General features: G+C 41.0%; 2 protein-coding genes across 8 annotated transcripts in view; one reads left to right on the plus strand and one right to left on the minus strand.

The window, feature by feature from the left end:
- Positions 1-60: 60 nt before the first annotated feature.
- Positions 61-25,259, minus strand: part of sgce (sarcoglycan, epsilon) — a 30,861-nt gene continuing 5,662 nt past the window's right edge. For 3 of the 7 annotated variants that reach the window (XM_085147892.1, XM_085147887.1, XM_085147886.1), the window contains 11 exons: positions 25,102-25,224; positions 24,730-24,887; positions 24,223-24,295; positions 22,342-22,540; positions 21,681-21,843; positions 21,363-21,577; positions 20,868-20,894; positions 20,251-20,439; positions 19,871-19,914; positions 19,316-19,353; positions 61-18,479 (listed from right to left, as the gene is read on the minus strand). In XM_085147892.1, the coding sequence (XP_085004018.1) occupies positions 18,429-18,479; positions 19,316-19,353; positions 19,871-19,914; positions 20,251-20,439; positions 20,868-20,894; positions 21,363-21,577; positions 21,681-21,843; positions 22,342-22,540; positions 24,223-24,295; positions 24,730-24,887; positions 25,102-25,224 (1,280 nt within the window). In that variant the 3' untranslated portion in view covers positions 61-18,428. Of the gene's footprint in view, positions 19,501-19,870; positions 19,915-20,250; positions 20,440-20,867; positions 20,895-21,362; positions 21,578-21,680; positions 21,844-22,341; positions 22,541-24,222; positions 24,296-24,729; positions 24,888-25,101; positions 25,225-25,259 lie in introns of all 7 variants that reach the window. The other 4 variants (XR_014871835.1, XM_085147888.1, XM_085147891.1 and 1 more) reach the window with 4 other exon arrangements.
- Positions 6,191-15,519, plus strand: casd1 (CAS1 domain sialic acid O acetyltransferase 1). Its single transcript, XM_085147866.1, has 18 exons — positions 6,191-6,434; positions 7,519-7,615; positions 7,855-7,975; positions 8,729-8,773; positions 8,887-8,949; positions 9,032-9,076; positions 9,175-9,298; positions 9,687-9,901; positions 10,002-10,421; positions 10,505-10,594; positions 10,695-10,814; positions 11,497-11,653; positions 11,789-11,868; positions 12,096-12,197; positions 12,397-12,537; positions 12,882-12,959; positions 14,806-14,898; positions 15,034-15,519. The coding sequence occupies exons 1-18, from the start codon at positions 6,191-6,193 to the stop codon at positions 15,301-15,303; spliced, it is 2,505 nt and encodes an 834-aa protein (XP_085003992.1). The 3' UTR covers positions 15,304-15,519.

A 25,259-nucleotide genomic window follows, 5' to 3' on the forward strand; every position in this document is an offset into this window, starting at 1 on the left:
GTGTCACTGGACTTTGGTTCTAGTTTGGCTGATGATTTACTGACTTTAAACATCTTCCTATTGTGGAAGCACAGCAGTGTCCTCGTTCACATCCCCCACCTTTTTTTTTTTTTTTTTACCTTGCTTTCCAACGGTACATTCAATTTTAATGTACAGTAAATTTCTGTTTACACTGTCCATGCCAATGTGTGATTACTAAAGTGCATTGTTCCTTGTAAATATGCATCCTCTCATGTTGCTTTTTTTCCTTGCATAATACAGCTTTTGCATCCAAATAAATCTCTGTGATTTGGATTCAAGGCTTGCAGTCATGCGTGAACATAGTTATAAGTCAGTCTCAGTTAAGAATACGGCAGTTCTGGAGATAAATAGGTGTTTCACTCAGGGTGATGGCGTATGAGATCAGCTGCAACACCTTCTGCAACCACTAGAAGGCAGTGTGGCGTGCATTTACGAGAATATCTGCTTCGTGTCCAGTTCATTTAGGCTACGTCCACACGTACACGGGTATTTATGTCCTATGGACACTTCAAATACCTGTGGGTGGCTAGGTTATTATAGTTAACTAAATTTAAACTAAAAACTAAAACCAGATGTGGAAAAAACATTTTACTGAACAAAAATAAAACTAAAAACTAGACTTTGGGGGGGGGGGGGGGAATAAAACCAATTAAAACAATTTTGTGAACTTGAAAATCTGACTAAAACTAAATAAAAATAATTGAGTCATTGAAAGACTCTGGATACCTATAATACTACAACAAACTAAGACTTAACTGCTTTCAAAAAGTTATATGTTTTTACTGCAATACTCTTATTAATTTTCCTGAGTCTGGCTTTGACACATGGACTCAATATTGTAATAACAAATAAAAACTAAAACTGACACTGAAACGAAACTAAAATTAAACATTTCAAACAACAAAAACTAAATTGAAACAAGAATATCCGCTCTGGAAACTCACTGAGACTAAACTGAATTAAAACAAAAAGTCAAAACAAAATTTAAAAAAAAAGAATACTAATTAGAAAATATAAAACTATAACAACTCTGATGGGTGCATGGGAAATTAGACAGAAGAGTACGATTTATACATTATCCAATCTTTTATGCATAAAATTGATTATTAACAGTACAGAAATCAGGCTATGGTTCCTTTAGATGTCATGCTGACGTCCAGACGAGCAATTTGGTGCCTTTAAAGTTGTGTAATCATCATTTTAAGAAAATAAAAGTCCATTTACTTTCCAGGCCTTCTTACTATGCTTAACACTTCTATGTCAGTTTAGGATTCTGTAATGTTTCTTCTACTTTATTTAATGTCCCACTTTATTTATATACCAGTTTATGTAGTAAATGTTATATTACAGATAGATGATTAAATCCCGAGACAATCAAACCACTGAGATGTTTATTAAAATAGAAAGTAAGCTGAAATTACAGAAAGAAGAAGAAGAAAGTTTTCACACGAATCTATTCAGTGTGGTGAAACACTAAGTACACCCTTCCTACTTCCAAAGGAGTTAAGAGTGTAGCAGCAGTCAAGTGTTGCTAATCAAAACCACTTGATTACATGATCATCAGCAAGTGTGAGCTCCTCTATAAAGGCACAACTTTAGGCGGTTTGCAGGTCTGGACCGATTAGCTGTGTGACAATACAATGCTGAAATCTTCCCAGGAGCGGAAATCCCAGCAAATTCACCCCAAGGGCAGGCTGCACAATGCTCAGAGATATTCAAGCATGGTTTCTTTGAAGGGTACCAACAGAATGGATTAAGTTTGCAAAACCAGACATCTGGAGCCATTTCCTTTGCACATACAAAATCATGGTTATAATGCCTAATCCAACAGCCCAGTCATACCAGCTGTTAAGCATGGTGGTGGAGGGGTGATGATTTGGGCTTGTTTTGCAGACACAGCGTTAAGCTTGTTGTGGACCCCTGGACACAAATGCAGAGCACAATGTAAGGTTAAAGGATGTTTTATTTAAAGGGTCTTTCTTTTAGTCGGTCCCTCAGAGGGTTGAAGGCATCAGCAACAGGCGTCAGGACAGAGGAGACGAAGACAAGTAGAGCAACAGCAATAGATTGCATGTGAGTATTACAGGAGCCGAGCTTGTTTACTGCATGCTGGTGTCAACTGAGGAAAAACACCGCCCTCTTAAAGTCACGCCCCAATCAGCTCAACAGCAGGTGTATAAACAGGAATGTCTTCCCGTTGCGTGATTAGTAGGGCACGCCTCTGCAGCAAAGCACGCAACATTCCCCACACTCATGTCAACTGAGGACGGAAAGAGATCGCAAAAAGAGGGAGAGAGAGACGGGTGAGTCAGCCGAGGACAGTCTGGGCAACTTGGAGGCATTAAGTTGATTGTGAATTCCTCTGTATGCCAAAGTATTCTAGAGTCAAATATGAAGCCATCTGTCTGACATCTGAAGCCTGGCCAAACGTGGGACATACAAAAAGCCAGTGACCCCCAAAGCACAGGAGCAAATCTACAGCAGAATGGCTGAAAAAGAATTTTTAAAAAAATGTTGTGTTGCAACTGCCCGGTCAAAAGTCCAGACTTCAACCTGACTGAAATGCTGTGGCAGGCATTTAACAGAGCTGCGCACAGAGCTGTGTAGATAATCGTTGGAGCAAAAAGACAACAACAAAAAGCAAACAAAGAAAAAAGAAACAAAAAAAACTTAGCTATGCACAGGGCTGGACTGGGACAAAAAATCGTCCCAGGCATTTTGACTAGAGACCGGCCCACCAGGTATTACAGGAAAAACCATAAAGCCTTTGAATGAAAGCAAACGCTGTTGTCACAGTGATGTACACTGTCTTGTTGGTATATATATATATATGTATCTTAAACTTAAACCTACACCATCCTCCCTATTCTGTTATTCTAAACAGTACCCGAAAGTAGACTGCTTGGTCGAGTTAACCTCCTGAACTATCTACACATGGTGAAAACCTGAAATTAAGACAGAGAAGACTAGAGGTGAGACATGATCATTACTGATTACTGATGACAGATTTAGATATATTTTCATAAACCATTCATTTGCCACATCAATAAACAGCATGGCAGGGCAAAATATGTTTTTTCTAGACAGTCTTTCTAGACAGAAAGACAGGTGAGAAAGAATAAAACTTAATTGACTTTTTGATGGCATTTTACACACAGTACTGGTACAGAATCTAGAAAATGTGGGAAAATACTGGCATCATACACAGTACTTAGCTACTTCTGAAGAAATTATGATGGGACCCTAAAAAAATTACTATCTATAATAATGTATTTCTATACATTTTACATCGGATGAAAACGTTTGTTGTATGATTCAGATAATTATTTGTTAAAAGCTAGAAATTTTAAATGAGAATAAGAAAGAAAAGCATTTTATTTGTGCCCCCCTCTCCCTGTTAATGCCCTACCTGGCCCCCTGGCAAAACTTTGCTAGACCCGCCCCTGCACAGTTACCAGCTGTCAGCTACTTATTGGTGTTATTTGTCTCTCAGAAACAGTTCATAACTTCCCTTCAACTCATTCATGTCACCTAAAAGGTAAACCTGTTTCTCCATCACCTGTTCAGCTCTGATTCAGTAAGGACATCTCCTGGTTTCATCTTCATGTTTCCCTCTCACCAGATAACCAAACCGACATCATGACCAGCAGCTTTTACAGCTGTGGCTCCAGCAAACATCAGCTGATACTAGAAATTAATATTAAATAAATTCTAACAACAGCTGATCAAGCTTAAACGTACTGCTGTTGTTTAGCGCGACATCTGCCGGTTTCATGTTTCTGACGCAAAGTGGGCGATAAACAAACAAGAGAGAAAAGCCGATCAGCTGATCATTGATCAGTTTCATGATTGAAGTAGAAACAGGAGAGGGAGGGGGAGAGAATGAGAGAAGAAGAGGCAGCTGTGCAGCAAAGACACAGAATAACTCCAGCTTTGTGTCTTTTTCATTGTAGCTGAAGTCCGGGTCAAACTGTGTTCCTTTTCACCTCAATACCAAACTCGCAATATTTTCTCTGAATACGAGAAGATTCCGTTTTTTACGGGACGGTTGGAAACTCTAATAACTAACCTTATAAATAAAATAAGATAAAACAAGTTCAACATCAATAATATCATAGCACCCGCCCAGCAGTATATAAACTCTGTCATGCTAGTTAGTACACAGTACAAGTTATTGTAACTGACTGTAAAAAGTCAGCATAACGAAAATAAACTCCACCTAAACTTGGTTTATATCTGACCCAGATAGACTGCAGGTCATTCTTACCTGAAGTTCAGTTCACCGCCCCGGGTCTCTGCTTCTTCTGCCTTTCCGTCATCCACCTGCCAGCGTGTTGCATTTGCTGGCCTCCACCACTTGCTAATGTTACTGAATCTGTGGAAGCTCCTCAATAGCCACCGCCAAACAACTGAGTTATTTTTACACATCTCCCAGCATCTGGCCAATCCACCACCTTTCAGTGTTCATACCGTTACGGGAAAAAAAAACTGTGCATCAAATTGGCGACCTTTCTGGGACGGCCCACAACTCTGATAAGGATAAGCGGAAGAGAATTGATGGGTGGAAAGAAAAGAAAATTGTTGTTGGGCCAGTTTTGTCTCCTTTGTTGTTCTGTCCATGAGATTCAGAGATAGAAAATGTGCAGTGGAACAAATTCAGTGCACCTGAAGCTGCATGTATACTGTAAATTAAACTTGTGTCATTTTTATCAGATATGATTAAATTCCTGCTTTCATCAATGTAAGGTAAAGGTAATTCAACAATATTCATAAGCATGTGTGCCTACAGTGGCACACCATTATGTCGCACCTTTGAAATTGTCTGGTTTTCTGCCTGAACTGGCTACATACTCTGAATACATTTAAGAAGAAGCTCAGGAGACTCAGATGTAAAATTTAGAAATATTTATCATGTTCTCAGATTCTTTGAAACCTTTCTATTAAGTAGAGAGACCTCTTGTTAAGAACCCTATCACGAGTCACCCAAACTTTACTGAGCTGCCCCCTGATGCTCAGACACCCTGTTATCACCTCATCAAAGTTGTTTTTATACTTGATGATGACAGCAGAACACTCCACCCTGTAGTCATACAATAAAAATAAGATGTTTGAGAATGGAGTGGCACTGAAATTCACTGCCAACAGGAAGCCACGTGTACAAGGTAAACCGGTTTCATCTTTATCAGCTACAATTAAAAGTTGTGCTTTGTTTCTTCTGCCAGTACAATCCTGCAGCTGTGTTCACACCTTGGATGTTATTAACTTCTTAGTGTTCATGAGTATTGCAGGTGGCCAGATCGATCCAAATATCGATATAATCGATGCCAACGCTGGTATTGGATCAATACTAGCGTGATGGACTTAATACTTTGTTTCTAACCTCTAAGTTCAGTATGTAGCTCACTGAATTGTAGTAAAGTCGCTATTTTTTGGAAATAAAAACATATATTCTGCATATTGGGTATGCTGTGCAAATCACAGTTATTTGGTGATCATTAATATGTGTTTAGGATTTACTTGATAGGTTAAAAAGTACCTGTAGGAGTATTGGTACTAGCAATACTGGCCCTGTAGTTACTTGGTATCGATCTACAGCAAAATCTGCACAACGGCACAACTAAGCCCCTTTGATACTCTCTAATTTAAAAGAAAAATACCCTAAACTTGATGTCTGGTTTTTGTATGAACCCATTACTACTACTAATTCTTTTACTCTTCCACACAGTCAACTGTGTGTAAAAGTGTGTATAAATAAATGTAACAGGTTTGACACACCTGCACAATTGCAGGCATGTAAGTAAACCTGTTTACTTACATGCAGTGCATGACACCTTAACAGCCCGTCCCTTCACCAAACAACAGGTTAATTATTAATTTTTTGCAAAGCCACGCCTTCTTCCAACAGCGCAAACTAATAAACCACTGTTTTCAATCGACCTGATGACAGTGCGCCTTTGCTTTCCTAAAAGTTACTCTCCAAATTCCTGCTTTTGCTTTTGATTGTGATCATTCCGGCATAAAACTTTTTTTCTTTTTTTCTTCTTCTTTTTACAGACACCCGAAAGAAACGATTTGCCTCACCATAATATTATTAATAATAATTTTGTTGACAAATTTAGACCCGCTGGAAGGTCTCCTTGAACCGCACCTGACTCATTAAGCAGCAGTGATGGAGGAGAAGGAGGCGGTGTGCCGGGGAGTGGAGCTGGCATATGGTGAGCTGAGCGGAGCGCCGCCGCCGCGAGACTGCACAGCTGCCTGTTGTCATGGAGGAGCAAAGATGGCGGTCCTGGCCTATAGCCTGGGCAAACGCGAAATAAATCAACATTTTACCATAAAAAACGCGAAGCTGATATCGCTGGCTGCTGTTCTTTTACTCCTCGTGTTTCACGCTGCTTCGCGGTATTACGAAGGTGAGTGCTGCTTTTATTTGATCAACTTAATGTGGATGCGGCCACTGGAAACACTTGACATTGCTACTGGTAGCTAGGTAGCTGCTTGCATGCCAGCGCTTTTCTTAGCTACTGGGCTCCGTGCTTTTGTCACGGGATGCTTTCTAGATGTTAAAGTTATCGCCTGAAAACGTGCGTGCCGCAAATAGGTGGTTTCACGCACTAAGTCTCCAAAGGAAGCGTGAATTTGACCCGACTTTATCCAGCTGGTTAGCTGCTAACACTGCCAATAGCTGTGTTTACATGTTGCTGACGTTCCTGCTGCAAGAAACGCTTTATTGCTGCTGGAAAAGCCCTGGAAAGGTTCGTGGAAATGTATTTGATCTGCACCTGGAGACCACTGTCATGTAAATACGCCCGACATGGTGTTTAGCTAGCTTCCTGAATAAATGCACTGTCGGTAAGACTGACCACAAATGTGCCTGTCGCCCTGTTCACAACTTCGAAAAATTTTGATTTGCTGCTTTGTGATAACATTGTAGCTGCACGTTTCTTTGTTCCAGGGCTGTAACTTGCATATGCATAGTGCACTGGATGTATCAGTAAAGGGTTTGCTCATAAATTGGTTGACAAACAGTGACACGTCCTCAGAGCATAGAGTTGGACTATGAATAAATAAAGCAGGCCCATTTACATGTACGTCGTACCTAGGCTGCTCAGTGTGGACGTCACCCACGAAAAGGTTAGGGAGCAGAGTGTGCTGTGAGCAGCTGCTTTGGCTGAGAATGATGTTGCGTGCTGGTCTGCCCACCTTTCATGTTCGCCTGTTTCTGTGGATTGATTCGGCTGCAGATGGCTCCATTCATTTTGCGAACAAATGAATAGCTGGAGAGATTTATGCTCGAGCTAGATCGCTGATGGCTTCATTTTGCACTGTGGCCCCTGCCAGAGCCTTTTATTGTATGGTCCTTTTGACAGCACAGAATGAAAAGCCAAGGCACTATTGAGGCAGCAGGTTTCTGTCATAGTCGGAGCGAAACTGTGAGTGAAAGCGAGATTTTGTTTGTTTCGCCTCACCAGAAAGTTCTCTGTGTCTTGCCTCCAGGAGGGGACTCGTGTGAATGGCTGCTGTCCAGAGGACGTTACTTGGGGGAGGATGTATGGCAGCCTTATGGCTGCATGATGCACAAATACAAAAGCATGTGAGTCACACCACCTCTGAAGTTATTACACTGTATGTTTGGGATAAAGATTTAAATGTGTGGCAGTGATGTTGTTAGTTTTTGTCAGTCACTAAGGGTTTGTGGGTAATTTCAACTAAGGACTTTAGGATAAAAGATCACTCATTGACAAATAAAGGACAGTAACATTATTCACCTCAGTAAATAAATGTTTTTTTTTTATCTGTGCTTGGCCCTCACCAACCTTTTTTGTTTTACAGTGAAGCCAAAACCTGCCTCTCTGAAAAGCGGGTAGCCTTTGTTGGCGATTCGCGAATCAGGCAGCTGTTTTACTCCTTCATCAAAATTATCAACCCTGAACGAAAAGAAGAGGGGATTAAGGTAATGATGAGAAACTGCACTGTTCAAGCCCAGGGTTTTTCTCACAATGGTGATGGTACACGCCAAACAGATCTACAGATATGAGGCACAAAGATATGCTTTAACTCACTCTGCCCATTGCTTCCAGGGAAGTTTATAAACTGACTAAAAATATTTCAACCTCAAAATGAAAGTCTCTCTTCCATCACAAATGGCTCTAAATTCTGACTGATCAAGGCTGCAACCTAAATCTAATTAGAAGAGCAGACTAAGATTCATGCGTACCTATCGTGGCTGCTTTGAAGGCTGTGTGTCTTCCTTGAGAACTTTGACAGTCAGCTCTAATAAATAACCAGACCATCAGGGCTAAATAAAAATGCAGTTTGACTAGTCGTTCATATTTATGTGGCTTAATTGTGGCTTCTAAAAGCAATAGTTACTTTGCTCCTCCTTACTTCTCTCAAGTCTGATAATTTAACTTCAGACTATCGATTTTATGTTAGAAAAAATCACCCTGCTGACTTGTCAAATAAATAGTCGTTTTTATGAAAAGATGGAAGTGCTTTAAAGCTTGATATAGATGGCATTGTGGAAATGCGATGTTTAAAAAGGTTAAAGTCGAGCGGCTTGCACAGAAACTCAACAAGATAAATGAAGCTATGGGATAACCCTATAGCTATACAGTACTAACTGTTTTGGTCTCAAGCTGGGACAAAGCATCACTGACTGTATGTCACACTTACTCTCTGTCTGTCCACTTCCTAACATCTGAAGCATGAGGACATTTCCTTTGAAGACAAGAGCTACTCTATTAAAGTGGTGAGCTATTTATTTATATTTATATTCCTGGTTTTAACATGTTCTCGGTTTGTGTTTTTTCTTCTAAACACTCTGCCACAAGATTTCTTTTCAAACTTCATCTTTGTGTTTAGGACTTTCTGTGGTACCCCGAGGCAAATAATTCAATGAAGGAACGCTTGATGTCATGGACACATGTGAGTAACGGTAACAAGTGGGGGAAATTGCGAATCAAGTGCCACTCATAAACTTAAGTGCGGCGTCTCTTTTGCTTTGCAGGAAGGTTCAGCAAAGCCAGATGTTCTCGTCCTCGGAGCTGCCACGGTAACCTGCGTAAATGCCTGCATGTTTTATATGAGACAAGTGTGACGTGGTGGCTGCCGATAGTTATGTCAGTCCTGACTGTTTATCCATTTACACAGTGGTCCATCAAGTTGCACGGTGGCAGCAGTGAGGCCCTCCAGCAGTACAAAGTCAACTTGACTGCAATTGTGGGGCAGCTGGAGAAGCTGGCTGAGCATGGGGAGGTCTACTGGGTGCTGCAAGGTGTGCTCAGCTTCAGCCATTCACACGATACAGGATCTTTTTATGATCATAGACAGGCTTCTAAAGTATGAGGCATGACTGGAAAATATTAAGACTCATTTGGTGTTAACATACAGAGGAATTAATAGTTTCCAATCCGCACACACGCCTAATAAATTTGCAGCTGTACTTCACATCTGCTTGTTAAACATTTTCCATTTTTAACTTTTTGATTGTTAGAATTTACTGCAAACAACAAACAGGCAAAATAAATAAATAAGGTGCCACACTGACATCTCTGAACCTCCTACTTAGCATTTTGCACTCAATAGTCATTTCCCACGTTGCACAATGGTTGTTCACTTCATGTTTCCATGCATGGACCCTCTTGATTAAACCCCTTCTGCAGATCCAGTAAATGAAGAGGTGTTAAGTGAGAACAGGAAAATGATCACCAACCAGCAGCTGGAGCTGTACAATGAAGCAGCAGTGGATGTGCTCAACAGCAGCAAGCGTAATGGCAGATCTCGGGTCAGACTGGTGGCTGCTTCCCGTCAGGCTGCGCTGGAAACCATCATCAAGTCAGATGATGGTTTGCACCTGCCTGAGAGCACCAGGAATGTGGTAAGTTAATTAATGAGTGCAGCTTTAGTGCGGTTATTTTATCGGTATCCTTGATTAGTACTCACTTCCCCTTCACCTCTCCTTTTAACCATCCTGGCAGGGAGCCATGATCCTCATGAACTCTGTGTGCAACAAAATACTGAGGCCCATTGACGGTTCATGCTGTCAGACGTTACGAGCCCCTAACTTGCTCCAGAAACTGTCGGCTCTTTTCTTCCTTGGCTCAGCCGTGGTCATCATAGTCTTCCACATCCTTGGCAACAATCGCCACCGCCGACACATGCCCCCTGATGTGGAGAGCCTAGAGGAGAAGAAGCCAGCCACTGCAGCTGTTCCCCCCGGCCCAAAAGCACCTTTTCAGGCTCTCTGCAGGATGGGCGTCATCATGGGCTATTTTTACCTTTGTGACAGGGCAGATGTGTTCATGAAAGAGCAGAAGTTTTACACGCACTCCACGTTCTTCATCCCTCTCATCTACATATTTGTACTGGGAGTGTTTTACAGTGACAACAGCAAGGAGGTGAGACAGTGCTTCTCAGTAAAGTTTTGTTTTTGTATAACAGTCTCTAAATAATCTCACCTTTTTTCTTTGCTTCCACGCAGGCAAAATTACTCAACCGAGAACAAACAGACGAGTGGAAAGGCTGGATGCAGCTCGTCATCCTCATCTATCACATATCTGGAGCGAGCGCTGTGAGTCCCAATTATGTCTACAAAAATCAGTTTGTGAGTCTCCTGCTGTGTATGCTGATGTCTGAAGAGCCTGATGGTTTTTTATTTTTCTGTCTTTCAGTTCATCCCAGTGTACATGCATGTGCGGGTGTTGGTGGCAGCATACCTATTTCAAACTGGCTATGGACACTTTTCGTTTTTTTGGCTCAAAGGAGACTTTGGACTTTACAGAGTGTGCCAGGTTAGGGGTGCTGTCAGTTATACTTTAACTTTATATCCTTATTGACATTTGTTTCTCAGTCATAGCAGACGTCATGCACATGAGGTGTAATAGAGAAGTTCTGTCCATAAAAAGAAAAACAATTGGACGATTTTCCAGTGCGCTGCTATTTTTGGGGCGGATCACCTCCGCTCTGATTGCATGCATGTGACATCTTTGATGTCTCAGACTTGTGCAAACTTACATCAGCTCTCAAACTTTCAAGTAGAGGATCATTATTGGTACTTTGGTCACCCAAAGACCAAACGGCAGTGAAAGAAACCTCAATGTTCACAACAACATGCATAGAGTTATGCACCATGACCTTTTCCTCTAGATTCAGACTGTGGTATCCTGCAGGAGAACATTCATCACTCATAACCTGCCTGACACGCCACGCATTGAACACTCACCTACACAAAAACCGTCCTTGTCCTCCACTCCACACTGGCTCCCTGTGACTTTAGATCTCGTCACCAAAATAAAACTTAAGTTGAAGTGTTGGCGTTTCAACTCAAAACTAGGGATTCAGTGACTGAGTGATTTTTAAAAATGGCAGCTGTGACAATAACATTATGATTGTTATTACAGAATAATTTGGGTTCAGATAAATAGTGTGATTTTTGGGTATCTGCTTAGGTGTTTGTGTCATATTCATTCACAGGTGCTTTTCCGTCTGAACTTCCTGGTGTTGGTGCTGTGTGTGGTAATGGACCGACCGTACCAGTTCTATTACTTTGTTCCCTTGGTCACATTCTGGTTTGTTGTCATCTACACCACAATGGCTATGTGGCCTCAGATCCTTCAGAAGACGGCTAACAGTAGGTGTCAAATTACTGACTTTTATATTCTCCGCTCAGTCGTGTCCTGCACTGTGTGAATGAATACAGATGATTAATTCATGTCATAAGTGCAAGCAGCAGGGTTGCATTTCATATGTCTTCTTTGTTGGACAGGTAGTGGCGTGTGGCATTTTGGGGTCTTGGCAAAGTTACTGGGCCTCCTGATGTTCATCTGCTTTTTTGCCTTTTCCCAGGTGGGTCAGCTGAAATTGTTCTTAAGTGTAACTCTTCTTTCTTTTAATTGCATATTTAAGTTTAGGAGATGTAAATGGTCACATGTCCTAAGTTGTTCACGCAGCACCATATTGACCACTAAGCTGTGCTATGATTTATTTTATTTATTTTTTAAATCAGATGTTTACTCCATTTTTAAAATGCTACTTGCTTTATGGAATTTCTGTGTTTTGCATTATGACTCCAGGGTGTTTTTGAGCGCGTCTTCTCTGTGTGGCCCATCTCTAAGCTCTTCGAGCTGAATGGCAGCATCCACGAGTGGTGGTTCAGATGGAAGCTGGACCGATTTGTAAGTCAAATGTGTTTCCTCAAGGTGCAGCCAGGTTTTTGTCCACTCATGTTACACATGACAGAACACCCCCCCCCCCCCTCCTTTTTTTTTTTTTTTTTTTTAGATTTTTTTTTTTTTTTTTTATAAAATTTAACAAATGATAACAAATTTTCTGGCCTTTGCTGTAATCTTTTAATGTGTTGGCACTCTTCTGCAGGCGGTGATACATGGCATGTTATTTGCCTTCATCTATCTGGTGCTGCAGAAGCGTCAGGTGCTGTCAGAGGGAAAAGGAGAGACTCTCTTCTCTGCCAAGATTTCCAACTTTCTCCTCTTCCTCTCTGTTGTCTCCTTCATAGTAAGTCTGCATTTCACATATTTTGAGTCTTACCAAAATAGCCGTGTTGAGCGTTAGTTCTTAATTTAGACCAGTTATCATCTGTTACATAATTCTTCTAATCGAATGCTAAATATTTATTTTTTTAAATTTAGACTTCTTTCTTTGTATATTTAAGTAATAAACACAATGTGCAAAAGGGAATGCTTAAAAAGGAGTCATGTTTACTTATGTGACAAAGCCTTGGAAAGTTCTTGTTGTATTAACTGGAGATTACAGTATCAGCTTGGTAACGTGTGCGTTACCAAAACTTACTGACTGTTTGGTAAAACGTGGCACTTAAAATCTTCTCCACGTCATTCTAGACTTACTCAATATGGGCAAGCAGCTGCAAAACCAAAACTGAGTGCAACGAGATGCATCCCTATATATCTGTGGTCCAGGTACAGTTTTTATCTTTGTTTCTTTGGCTTTTCACACATGAAGTGTTGGTGCGATCAAGTCTGAAAGTTTCTCTGAGTCCAATTAGTTGTTACTGCTGGAAATCCTGCATTTGACTTTGGGTTAAGAGATGGCACCTGGAGGCAGGACGGATGACGCTAAGGCCTTAAATGCCTCATTCTCACATTAGCTCAGATGAACAATATACAGAGTTTGTGCTAAAAAGCTGGAAGGTTAAAGACAGTTTAATGTCTCAACTGTTTGGGACATCTGCGCTTTCGCCCACTGTTCTGTGTTGATTGGCTAATTCACATGTTTGGAAACAACCCTGACATCAGAGGCCTGCACTGTGATGTTTCATGCATGTAACTTCAGGGTATATTGCCTCGGGAACCTGCACCGCAAACAAGATTAGAGATCATCAGGCGTGAAATCACTGTCTGCTGACCAATCAGTTCTCTGGAAAATAGAGAACTGATTGGTCTTTCAGACCAACTTTAGACCTTTCAGTAGAAAGTTTTCTAATAGTGTCTAATGTCTTTGCCTTTCTCTGATTAGTAAGAAATATAAACTATTAGAGGCAACTTTATTTTATTTTATTTTTTCTGTTGTCTAATTTTAAATTCATTCTTTTACTTTTATTCTTTACTTGCTCTCAAACATCACTGATGTTGCAGCTGAGAGAATAAAAGCTAAAGGTGTCTTTTAAAGATTCAATCCTGGATTAACTGACTAACTAGCTTTGTGTCTGACTGCTTATCATGCCTCCCAGTGTTAGGCAAAGTGAATCCAGATAATGGAAAGATAACCTGGATATGATGAGCTTTCTTCGTAGTATTGGCCCATGTCATCTGAGTCATGAAGTTAAATTTACTACTTAACATGGTTTCATGACAGTCTGATATGATTGTGAGACCAAGCCTAATAGCTCACCATGTTATCTACAGTCAATTCACACTGGAAAAGATGTTTTCTACATATATTGCCACCATTACTATATTTAACCATTCGTCTGTTTACACCACTTTAGTGTTTACAGTTCTTCAACATGCTTGGCCTGCTACTTTTTTAGTGATAAGTAGGGCTGTTCGATGTAACGATATATATTGGATGACGATATAAAAACGTCTATCGTTTCATTTTACGCTATTGTTTGTTTCGTGGTGTCGCAAAATAAACTCTTTACGGCAATATTTTTCATCGTTTTGATGGTCACTGTAGTGGTTATATTAATTTCTTAAAGTTCTCTCTTACTCTTATATTTTATATAACCACACTACAGACGGACAAGCGCCTGTTTTTATGCGTTGTGGTTAGCAACAACGACGGTAAAACCATCGCTTGTCAGCTTGATTATGTTCCACATAAACCTTTCACAGTAAAGCTCAAGATCCTGTTGAGACTTTTCAAAATAAACTGAATCACGTGAAAGAGCAGATTATTTACAGATGAGAATTAAAAAAGAGCCGCCAGGTGCTAATAAATAGACCTTAAACTCAAACGTTAGAACAGGCTTTTCCCCGCAGCACGCCGTGTAAGAAATACTCACAACGAAAACGGCGGCCGTTACAACTTATGTCTAAAAATGTATAGTTTTATACATCTGTTAAAACACTCGACTCCAGCTAGATGACGCGCAGCTGGAAACACTTCCCGCAAGTTGAGATTCACAGAATTTACAGAAAATGTTACATTTTTGTGATTTATGTCGTTATCGGGACGATAGAATTCTTATATCGGGATATGAGATTTTGGTCATATCGCACAGCCCTAGTGATAAGCATGACTTACCTGTTGTAACATCACGGTTGGATTCCTAAAAATGTCTGTGATCTGTTTTGTGGGCAGATTTTGGCCTTCATTCTCATCAGGAACATTCCTGGCTATGCCCGTTCTATATATAGCTCATTCTTTGCATGGTTTGGAAAGATCTCCTTAGAGGTAAGGTCCTCCTTGCTTTAGAGTCACAGTTAGCAATATAACCCTTAAATAAATCTCCAATCACAAAAGACTAGAGTCTTATGAGAGGTGTTTGCTTTTTTTTTTTTTTAAAACCCTGCTTTTTGTGTCCCACAGCTTTTCATTTGCCAGTACCACATATGGCTTGCAGCTGACACCAAGGGGATTTTGGTTCTCATCCCAGGAAACCCCTCCCTCAACATTTTGGTTAGCACCTTCATCTTTGTTTGTGTGGCTCATGAGATTTCCCTCATCACCAATGACCTGGCCCAGGTGGTCATCCCCAAAGACAGCATGGCTCTGCTGAAGAGACTGGGGGCCATGGGGATTGTCAGTCTCGTTATACTGCTGGTGTCCAGGGCTGGCCAGCCCACACCTGGCGCCTGATGGACGCCTCCTGAGGGGATCTGGGGGAGGGGCGGGAGACCCACTAAGACCCTGCTGAGATTGAAGTGAGGTACAGATGGAAGTCGGGAGGCAGCCTTGTGTTTTAGCTACTGGTGAGACGATGTTGGCAGCGGTGACCCTTGGGAGAACAAAGTCTGTCTGCTGGCCACATTTGACCAGAGTCCATACTTTTCTGACTGCTGTGAAAGTCACACACTGAAGAAAAGACAAATGCCCAACAGAGAAGGAGTCACTCCTTTAACAGCCCAAATTGTGGGAAAGGAGTTTAAAAAAAAACACACACACACACACAAAAAAAAAAAACAATGAAATGTTTACAATATCTGGTTTCAGGATTTTGGAAATGCAGAATCTAAAAAAACAAAGCACGACGTCCTCATTTTAAGACTCATGCCTGCTGCATTTGGCAGCGTCGCGTCTGTTTAGCCAAACGCTGATAATACGTTTTTGTTACATTCAGAACTTCCTGTAAATCGCTTTGGGAGGGATCACCTGGCACATACTCCGTCCATGTTGTGCAGTAGCAGCTGAAGGGGAGATTTCACTCAGGTGGATCCATAACCTGCATATTCAGATATCTACTCTTTTACAACAAATGCGTTAAATTGTGCTGCGTTTTTATCATCAACACTACGTTGTACAGTATTCCTGGTGATTTCAAACTGCGTCGGATATCTAAATATGAGATATATGGACCAACGACTGGCTCGGATGATCAAAGAGTGACTAGAGTCAGAAAACTTGGAGTGCAATGGTTAATATGTTGGAATATCCTTCGACGTGTTTTTGCTGTGTTTTATTTTTTTTCTTTTTTTGTGCGTAATTTTGCTGAAAGGCTGTGGTCACCTGCTGTAGCGCTGAAATTCTATGTGACATGTACAGTATTTAATGATTTAAATTAAGTTTATATTTTATACGGTTTTTTGGAGGGAGGGTGGGGCAGGTGGGGGCTGGCTTTGTTTTATTTTATACTCTGCGACTGCTGTTTGTGACGGAAGTGTTCTATAGACAATTTTGTACCCATCCCAGACCCTCATAGACAATTACCTGATGGTGAGGTTGATCCTTTTAGCCGTCTTGTCTCATCTGTAGCTTACTTCCTAGTCGGTGTATATTTGTACAGTAGTGACAGATTTATTTTATACAGCGTTGCTTCCGCAGTAATTTTGGTCTGTTATTGTTTTTTTAATGTCCATTGAAACATGCCTCATACCTCTGGCAGAAAGTGTACCAGGTTTCACATGCTGTTCTAAGCAAACTGCTGGGTGACAAATTAAAGGAAAACCTTTGACCTCTGCAGAAAGGGGCTGTGGTGGCTCTAAAAGGCTGCAGGGGGCGCTGTAAATCAACTTACAAGTTGTTTTGAGTGACCGCCTTTTAAACCAACGATAAAATTTGTCCCTATGGGAGTGGTTTCTCCCACAAGCAATATGACCCCCCCCCCTCCTTTATAGTCACCTGATCTCAACCTAACTTACATAGCCTGAGAGATTTTTATTTTATTTTTTTTTTTCCTTTTCTACTGATCTTGGATTTTGCTCCACATACCTCCTTCAAAGTACATGATAGAAATTATGTTTACCCAATGCCTCATAAAACACTTTATTATTTTTTTTAATTTCCATTAAATTGTTACCCATCTGTTTTTCTTGAGCTGCCACAGCCACTGAACTGTAGTCAGTGAATGAGTGACTGAAGTGATGTCTTAGTGATGCCTTTTAAAAAGACTGTGTGGTGTTTTGTTTTGGGGGTTTTCCCAGTGGCTTATACCTACAGTACATCTTCAGATGAAGACTTACATCTGTGATGCAGCTGTGATCATAAACTTCCATGTTTTAGGCACTTTGTATGGGGGGGCCACAACCACATCATTTAGAAACCACTAGGTAATGCACTGAGTGAGCTGACATTACTGTTAAGGAAAACTGTCGTACATATATTCAGGCGGTGTCTGTCCCCTTTTGTCCTGGCAAACGTGAGGGGGAGATAATTTTATTTTAAGATCTGCTTTTTTTCCCCCTTCTATTTACTTGTTGAGGTAATATTCAGCGTTTAACGTTGAGTTTAGCACAGTACCAGTGCACTCAATGCACTTTTCTTTTTCTTTCTCTTTTTTTGGCTCAATCAAATGTCGTTTGCAGATTTATGACAATATAACGTAAGATGTATTGCAAATGAATTTTTTATTTCAGCTGCCATCAGGTAGAAAACATTAAGTCATCCTCTATTAATTTATGTAATGTGGGTTCACAGCGGAACAATTTGCGCAAAATGCGCAGCTTTCGTCTTTCTTTCTGGTTGTTTGGGTTCTGTTCTCAAACTGAGAGAGCCAAGTAAATGTTTAATTTTTAACCACTCAGCACCTCATTGTACAGATAAGAATGGCATATAGATGTTTCCATTCTCTTTGGTGTGTAAAGTTTACTGATCTGTATGATGGTTTGGGGGGTTTTCTCATCTATTAGTGAACAACCGCGATACAGTAAATTTGGTTAATGTATCGGGCCTTAATTGATCTCTTTGGTCATGTAAAAGCAACAACTATTTATACCCCGTGTAGGGCCTCTTTTGAAATATATTACATGTATTAAAAAAAATTGTGATGTCTTAAAAAAAAATGTGAAATGTATCCATATTATTTATAAATGCCTTTATTCTGTTGTACATTAAGAATATCTTCATAAAAATGTGCTGTTTTGGCTTCTTTTAGTGGATGGAGTGGGAAGGGGGTGTTTTTTCTTGTTTTCCACTGGGACAGAAAGTTATTTTGAAAGAGTTTATTATCATGTGACACATTGAACAAATGTTCTAACACATGGCGACGAAAGCATTTCAATATAAAACACCCTTACGCCCCGAGAGGTCCGCTGGGCAAAGCAGTATGACATACAAACATATTAATCACACTTTAAACATTTAAACGGATATTCCAAAATATTCTAAGTTATCTTTATAATCGGCTAAGCTCCTCGGGTCTTTTTCACACTCACTAATCAAGGTGCAAGTGCGCAAGTGGATGATAAAATTTTCACCGCTAACACATGCAGGTTGGCACAAATTTTAGGACAAAGGAAGAGGGGCAGCTGCAACACTGGTGCTTCTGGTCATAAATTCAGAGCTTCAGCCACCTTTCTCTCCTCAGGAATACCATTTACCTGGAACACAGTGAAAGCAACAGCTGAACCACAGAGACGTGACAAAACTTCCAGAAATCTAACACTAAATACAGATGTAAGCAGCAATGCTTGGGATCCAAACAGACTGCACACACTTTGTTAGTGCTTATTGTTCGCTGGTAACTGATGCATGCTATTGACAACTAGGACTGACAGTTTGTACCCTGCCTGGTCCCTTCCTACAGTAGCTGACTTGCAAGCATAATAAATTTATGCTCTAATTTAAAGGCCTGCAAAAGCATCACGCTCCGTTAGTTGCAGGTGTTAAATAGCTTATTAAAGCATGATCTGACATTTAGCAAAATAAAAATGCTGATGCTAACTACAATGAGACACTGCACATCACGGTAGACTGATCACGTTTTGAAGTTCATAACCTCAACTTCAGATCAACAAAGTCCACGGATGATGCTCACTTAATTTTTAGATAATTGGTCCAAGAATTTCAGAGGAGAAATTAGAATTTTACTCCAGACCACATTCTGTTTGAGATAACTGCAAAAGTTATTTATTACTTATTTATTTACTTATTATTACAGTGCCACCTATGGATACAGTTCAAACTTTTCACAGATGATGCTCACTTAATTTTTGGACAATTGGTCCAGAATTTCAGAGGGGAAATTAGAATTTTACTTTAGACCACTCTCTCAAGAGTAATGTCTTCTGGATTTTGCAACACAACCATTTTTAGCATAGTGAAATAAATATGGGGGAAGATGAAAAATCTGAACATTTACAGTTTTTCCTGCAGCTTCTCTGCTTTGATCCCAAATTATCTCAGCTTTAAATCATGAACAGCCGGCAGCACCTACCTCCAGCCTTCGAAATGTTGACATGACATAGTTATCTCCTTTGTTAGCAGTGAACAGAGAGAGGATTCGGTTAGTGCATCATGCAGCTGATACCCGTGCTCACAGGAGGGCGCTCACATGCCAGCGTCACCATTAGTCGGCTTATGCAGCAGATGATAACGGTGCAGTGATGCAGAAGGAACAGACTGAAGTTATAAGAAACTAAGAAGCCAAGTGGTTTTATATGGATTCACATTATTGATGCCAGTATAGTCCAAGAACTGAATTTAGTGAGAAGTAATATAAAGGCAAGTGGATTGTAAGTCATTTTTACTGTGAAGGTGCTTAAACCTTCAGAGGCATGCTTTACTGCACTTGAAGTCCTGATGAACATTCGGCAAGAGAGAGTGTGTTACCAATAGCAGACATCCAGGTACGCTGACTCTATGCTATGAGCTGCTGTTAAACATCTATCATTTCAAAGAATTCCTGGAAATATACTCCTGACATATGTTCCTGAGAGTTCTAACCATTCAGCTGCTTCATATTACAAGAAGGATGTCTTAAGATTCTCACCTGATGGCCGCTGCTGTGGTATCGTAATCTGGTTTTGCAGATTCCTGAAATCATAAACAACAATATTATGCCAAAGCATGTTATAAAAATGTTTGTTTTGGGTTTTTTTGTTAGTTTCAAGCCCATTAGGAGAAATCATGGGACAGCTTGAAGCTCTTAAGCTCTAGCTGTACTTTCCAAAGGCCTGACTTGCTTTCTGTAGCTATAGTTGTAAACACCACATAGTTGGAAAGTGCTTGAAACAACATGGCATTGTTCCAACTTATATTTTCCATTTAACACCTATAAGCCTCATATCTGCATCTGCTATTGAGTGTGGGCGTATGTGTGGCTGTACTCATCCATCCGTCTTATGCTTCCCACCAAATCCCTGAACTCACGCCTGTGTCTGCATCAGCGGCATGCTGGTGGTCTCGTAGTTGTCGGGGTGGATGGGTGGAACCACCTCGCCGCTGACTGGGTTGAAGACGGGCAGCGTAGAGAGCGGCCAGGAGATTTCCCTGTTCTTTGACATGCTCCTCAGCTCCTTGGTGGACTTCTGGATGGAGCTGTGGTGAACCAGCTGGATGCTGGAGGAGGGGAGAAGCAGTGAATTCGTATTGCAGCACGTTTCTGTGTCATGGGTAGGGGGTTGTCTCATCAAAGCTTAAGTGATGTGCACTCAAGTTTGTGCATGCACAAACAGAACTATAACATCCAACCTCACCTACTGCTGTTCTTTTTTTATTTTTTGGGGTTTGTTTTCCATTTGTTTGAATTAAATTTTAGGTGTAATGCTGAGTACATAGTTCTGATAATCCTACAGCTGGTCATTACATTTTTTTCAGCAGCCCACTGAATGAATGGATGCCAATGCCAACGCACGTATGAGCGTATGAATGGACATGAAACAGCCATGAATGACAACATAAATGACCAAAACTGCAAACCAAAAACAGAGGGGGAGGGAACAGAAATAAAATTTAAAAGAAGAACACAGGAGAGGTAAAACACTTACTCTGGTGTTTGCATGTTTCTTTTTTCCCTAGAAACAAAACAAAATGGATGAATTAAATACTAATATTAATAGGTAAAGCAACATCTGCACACAAGTGAATGAATGGATTGTTTGATAAAGACAAGGTGGACATGATGTGGAACACTGAGTGAAAAAACAAAAAGGGGAGGGGAGGCACACGTCTATCCCAGCCTGTAAACGATGGATGAGGATGACTGATCATCCATGTGTGGCTATGATTCAAAACATCAAGATGCAGATGACAAGAGTCACAGAGACCCGAGACAAACAGTGATGAGGAACTTAACTACTGCATGGTAATGACAAGCTGCAGTTAAAGTCCAGATTTCCACTCTTTTTCAGTTATCCTACAGCTAACTGAGCTTTTCAGGCTTATTTTTGCTGTCTCTCATATGGTTCTCGTACACTTTTGGCTGCTTATTGGGGTATTTGGTGCAAAATTTGCATAGAAATGTTAAGACCGAGCACACTTACACCCCTTCCCGCCTGCAGCACATAGTGTAGCCGAGGATGAAGAAGAGAACTAGCGCCACGGCGGAGGGAACAGCCAGCGTGATGAGGAAGTCGGAAAAGTAGTCCCGGCTTTTCAGAGACTCGGACGGGGGTTTGTACTCCCCGAATTCGGGCAGGATCCCTGTTCCGGGTTCGGGACGTGTAACGTAAACTGGGACTACTTTGTTGATGTCAACCTTAAAAGAAAAAAAAAACAAAGACATAAAGATCAATTAGAGGTTGCATACTTTTAGTGCATTTTAATGCATTTTTAGTGAATTTGTTGGAACGCATCCTCACCAGAGAAATCTTACACCAGTCGATGTGAAACTGAGCTCGGAACTTCTTGTCACAGCTGATGACGGGCTCCATCTCCTGACTGCAGCGCAGCTGGTTATGTGGGCTTTCCACCTCCCGCAGGCACGACGAGAAGGGAACATCAGCACCGACCATCACATAGACGCTAGAGGAGAGAAGAGAAGAAGAAGATGGAGTCTAATTTTACAAGTTTATGCTGAGGTTTGTAATAATCAAGTGTTCTCTCCTGCTGAGTGCTCTGCTAGATGCTTTCAAGTTCCAACGTAAATCTTTGATGAACAACTTATGGCAGCTCATGCTGGCTATTCCCATCTGAGTTAAAGGAACTGACAGCATATCGATGTAGACGGCTACGTGCTTTCATCTAATTTACAGAAAACTGAGGATCCCCAAAGCCCCAATTAAATTAATGTTAACATAATGTGAGTGGGATGAAAATACTGTTGATTTGTTTAATTTAGAGAAGTGAAGGGGGTCACTCATGGAGAGATTTGGGACAGATGAGCTGAACCGAGTAGAGCTAAATCTTATCCTTGAATCCTTGTAAAGGAAAATATGTAAGTAGGGGATTACTTTAAAAAAATAAATAAATCACAAATGTTTTCTGTTTCTGTTCAGATGAGACCCACGTCCAGATCCTCACCCTTCTTTTAAGTTGTTAATAGGTAGCGGCACCCGGCCACCGCGGTCCAGTGCCGAGGTAATGTTGATGGCATTCAGCCGCTCGGGCTGCCAAACGTTCTTCACCGCTCCCAGGAAGTCTCCCAGCACCTCACTGGCCAGCATCTCCTCCACATTCATATTTTTGATGTAGAACTCTGCTTGGTAAGGTAGGGGGAACTCTGTGCATAGAGACAAAGACACAGTCAGAGAGAAAGACTTAAAGAGGTTAAAGGCAGCAGGCTGAGGTAACAGTAGCTGACACTGATTTTTACCAGTCTGTACACCGGACACTGCTTTGCCTGCGCTGCCTTGTTATGACTCTGCTTCCTTCGGGGGCCAGATGGCAGATGACATCACAGCACAGGGAGAGTGATGTTACATTAGCAGTTTGAACAGCTGCTGAGCGTTCCCCCTGACTCAGTTCATACTGTACTGCCTGTACTGTGATGGGTCAATATGGCAGTGAGCAAATCTACAGAAGCACAGGTGCAGAGATGCTCTCCACAGCAATACAATGAAAACTCTGAGGTAGGATTGTGTGGGGTTTTCACCATGACTGACTGAAGTGGACACTTCACTAGAACTATACAGTCCTTCAAGTATCCTTTCAAGACATTATGATCTTATTAGGGCTGCCACAAACGATTATTTTGATAGTCGACTAGTCACCAATTATTTTTGCGATTAGTCGACTAATCAGATCATGCATCCACTGGACGTAAAACTACAGCTTATTGCACCAGCAAGCATCTGATCTTATATAACTATCATTAGCTTACAACTTTAAGTGTTTAAGGTATGCGCTAACTAAAAATAAAAACAAGATGATAGTTTATTAAATTTTAATGAAATTTGCAGATTGTTTCGGTGAAGTTTAATAAACTCCTTGCTATCTAAAATATAACAGGATACCGGAGTATATTCTCGAGCATCTCACATTTCTGATAATCAGTTGTCTGCTTGACGTTTATTCAGCTGTGTAAAAACTATAACTTTAATATCAGCCAAACCGATTTACTCTGGTACAAATAAAATACTAAAAAAAAAAGCCAAACAATAACATCTGTAAGTTATCTAAGTGACTTATATATGTTTAACCTGAGTAGCGAAAGACGACAGTGGGCTTGAAAAACGATTTGCCGGGTGTCTGGTGTTCTCACGGGCTCTAGTGAGCCTTGCCCCCGGCTAGCTATCGAGCTAGTGGGTAACAGACGTCTCCGAAAACGTCGGAGCGCTTTTGAAAATATGTGGTGTCTTGATAAACTGAGCAGAGGTTTACACAGCTACATTCTCGCCTGAAAATATCCTAAACGTTTATTTTGTGACCCAGAAAGAATAATAAGAGTAATATTAAAACTAACTAGCTGCCGCCATTGTTGGAAACTGAGCTGGGCTGCGCTATGAATTCTGGGACACAGCTTCTTCTTCTTCAGGGTTTAACGGCAGCTGGCATCCTTGTACATGCAGTGCTGCCATCTTCTGTTTCAGTCCGTTATTACACTCTTAAATCCTACTACTTATCCCTGCGTCTTTTGGGATCTTACAAAGCTTCAAACGATCTTATCACATAACCTTCATCCGCAGATTTTTGACAAGTTGACATGAAATTGACTTATCTTATTAAAGCTTCAGAACAGCTACTCAGTGCAGTGATGTTACTTTATCGTCTGCTGTATTTACATTCAAAGACCAACGATGAACTTTTGGTTGTGCTTGATAAAAGTAATCAAAGACAACATTTTCTCTTAAGGGAAGCTCATTACACAGTCCAAGTACTGAGTGTGCTTCCAGGATTTAATCAGCGAAGCTGCGCAGTCTGATCTCAGTTTGCTCTAAGCTCTTATGTACAAGTTCCTCTTACCTTCTGCAGCCTTGATGTTTATGACCAAGTTGTGCCGCGCTGTCTCAAAAGTGCGCCTGTTATAGGCAGTAATCTGTAGGACACAGAGGTGAAAGTTTAAGCCCAGATCAGTCTTGCTTATAAGGCAGCGGCTCTCCGGACAAGGCTGAGCTAGATACACGACCCGGGTTCTGTACCCAGCTGAGGTACCGTTGAACACTTTAAGCCTTTTGGGAAAAGAATTTGTACAGTAGCTTATGGGAAAGCATAACAAGTATAAAGGAATTTAAGTCTAGCATCTGTAAGAGTAACATAGTACTACGTCGCTTCCAAACACATATGCAAATCAGCTGGGCTCAGTGAAATAAATTCCAACTCATCCTTAGACTACAACTTGACAGATTTCATTGAATGTTTTAAATTTGCTCAAGACTTTTGGCACAAAAACGAGAAGTCACTTTCCATAGTTGAAATAAGCAGCAGCACAAATTACTTAATCTCCACTCTTTTCACAATCCAACCACCCACCTCTATGACAGTGGGCTTGCCAATGTGCTCTGCAGTGGGAGAACCGTAGAGCACTCCGTCACTATGTGGGGTCCTTTGGATATATCGTAGCCAGCCCGGCCTGTCGGGGTAGCCCTTCAGGTTGGTGTTGAAGGTGATCGGATCGTTGCTGGGGTCACCTACAGACAGAGCAGTGGAACGGTAGGTGGGCCAATAACGTTTAGACCACTTTGCTGCGTTATGAAATAAGCAGCGCTCTATGGAGTTTATATGCAATCACCACCTCTACAAATGTTTCAGATGTATTTAGATATTCAGATATATTGATGATATACTATACAAACATGATAATAACATGTTTTTGATCACAGTGTGAATGTGACAGCGTTATACCTGATTTTGGGTAAGGAGGAAACTCTCCTTTGAAATACTCCCTCTCCAGAACGTGGACGAACAGCACGCCTGCAGACGGGTAGACATTACGGTCTGCGTGCGACCTCGACAGGATGGTGACCACTGAAACACACATTTTAAAGACAACAGAAGTAAGC

This window comes from Neolamprologus multifasciatus, chromosome 22 (assembly GCF_963576455.1).
Source record: "Neolamprologus multifasciatus chromosome 22, fNeoMul1.2, whole genome shotgun sequence".
NCBI lineage: Eukaryota > Metazoa > Chordata > Actinopteri > Cichliformes > Cichlidae > Neolamprologus > Neolamprologus multifasciatus.

Coding starts and splice junctions, on each gene's coding strand:
- casd1 (XM_085147866.1), top strand. CDS start 6,191: ATGGAGGAGAAGGAGGCGGTGTGCCGGGGAGTGGAGCTGGCATATGGT. Junction 10,815..11,496: donor GACTTTACAGAGTGTGCCAG/GTTAGGGGTGCT, acceptor ATTCATTCACAG/GTGCTTTTCCGTCTGAACTT. Junction 12,198..12,396: donor GATGGAAGCTGGACCGATTT/GTAAGTCAAATG, acceptor ACTCTTCTGCAG/GCGGTGATACATGGCATGTT.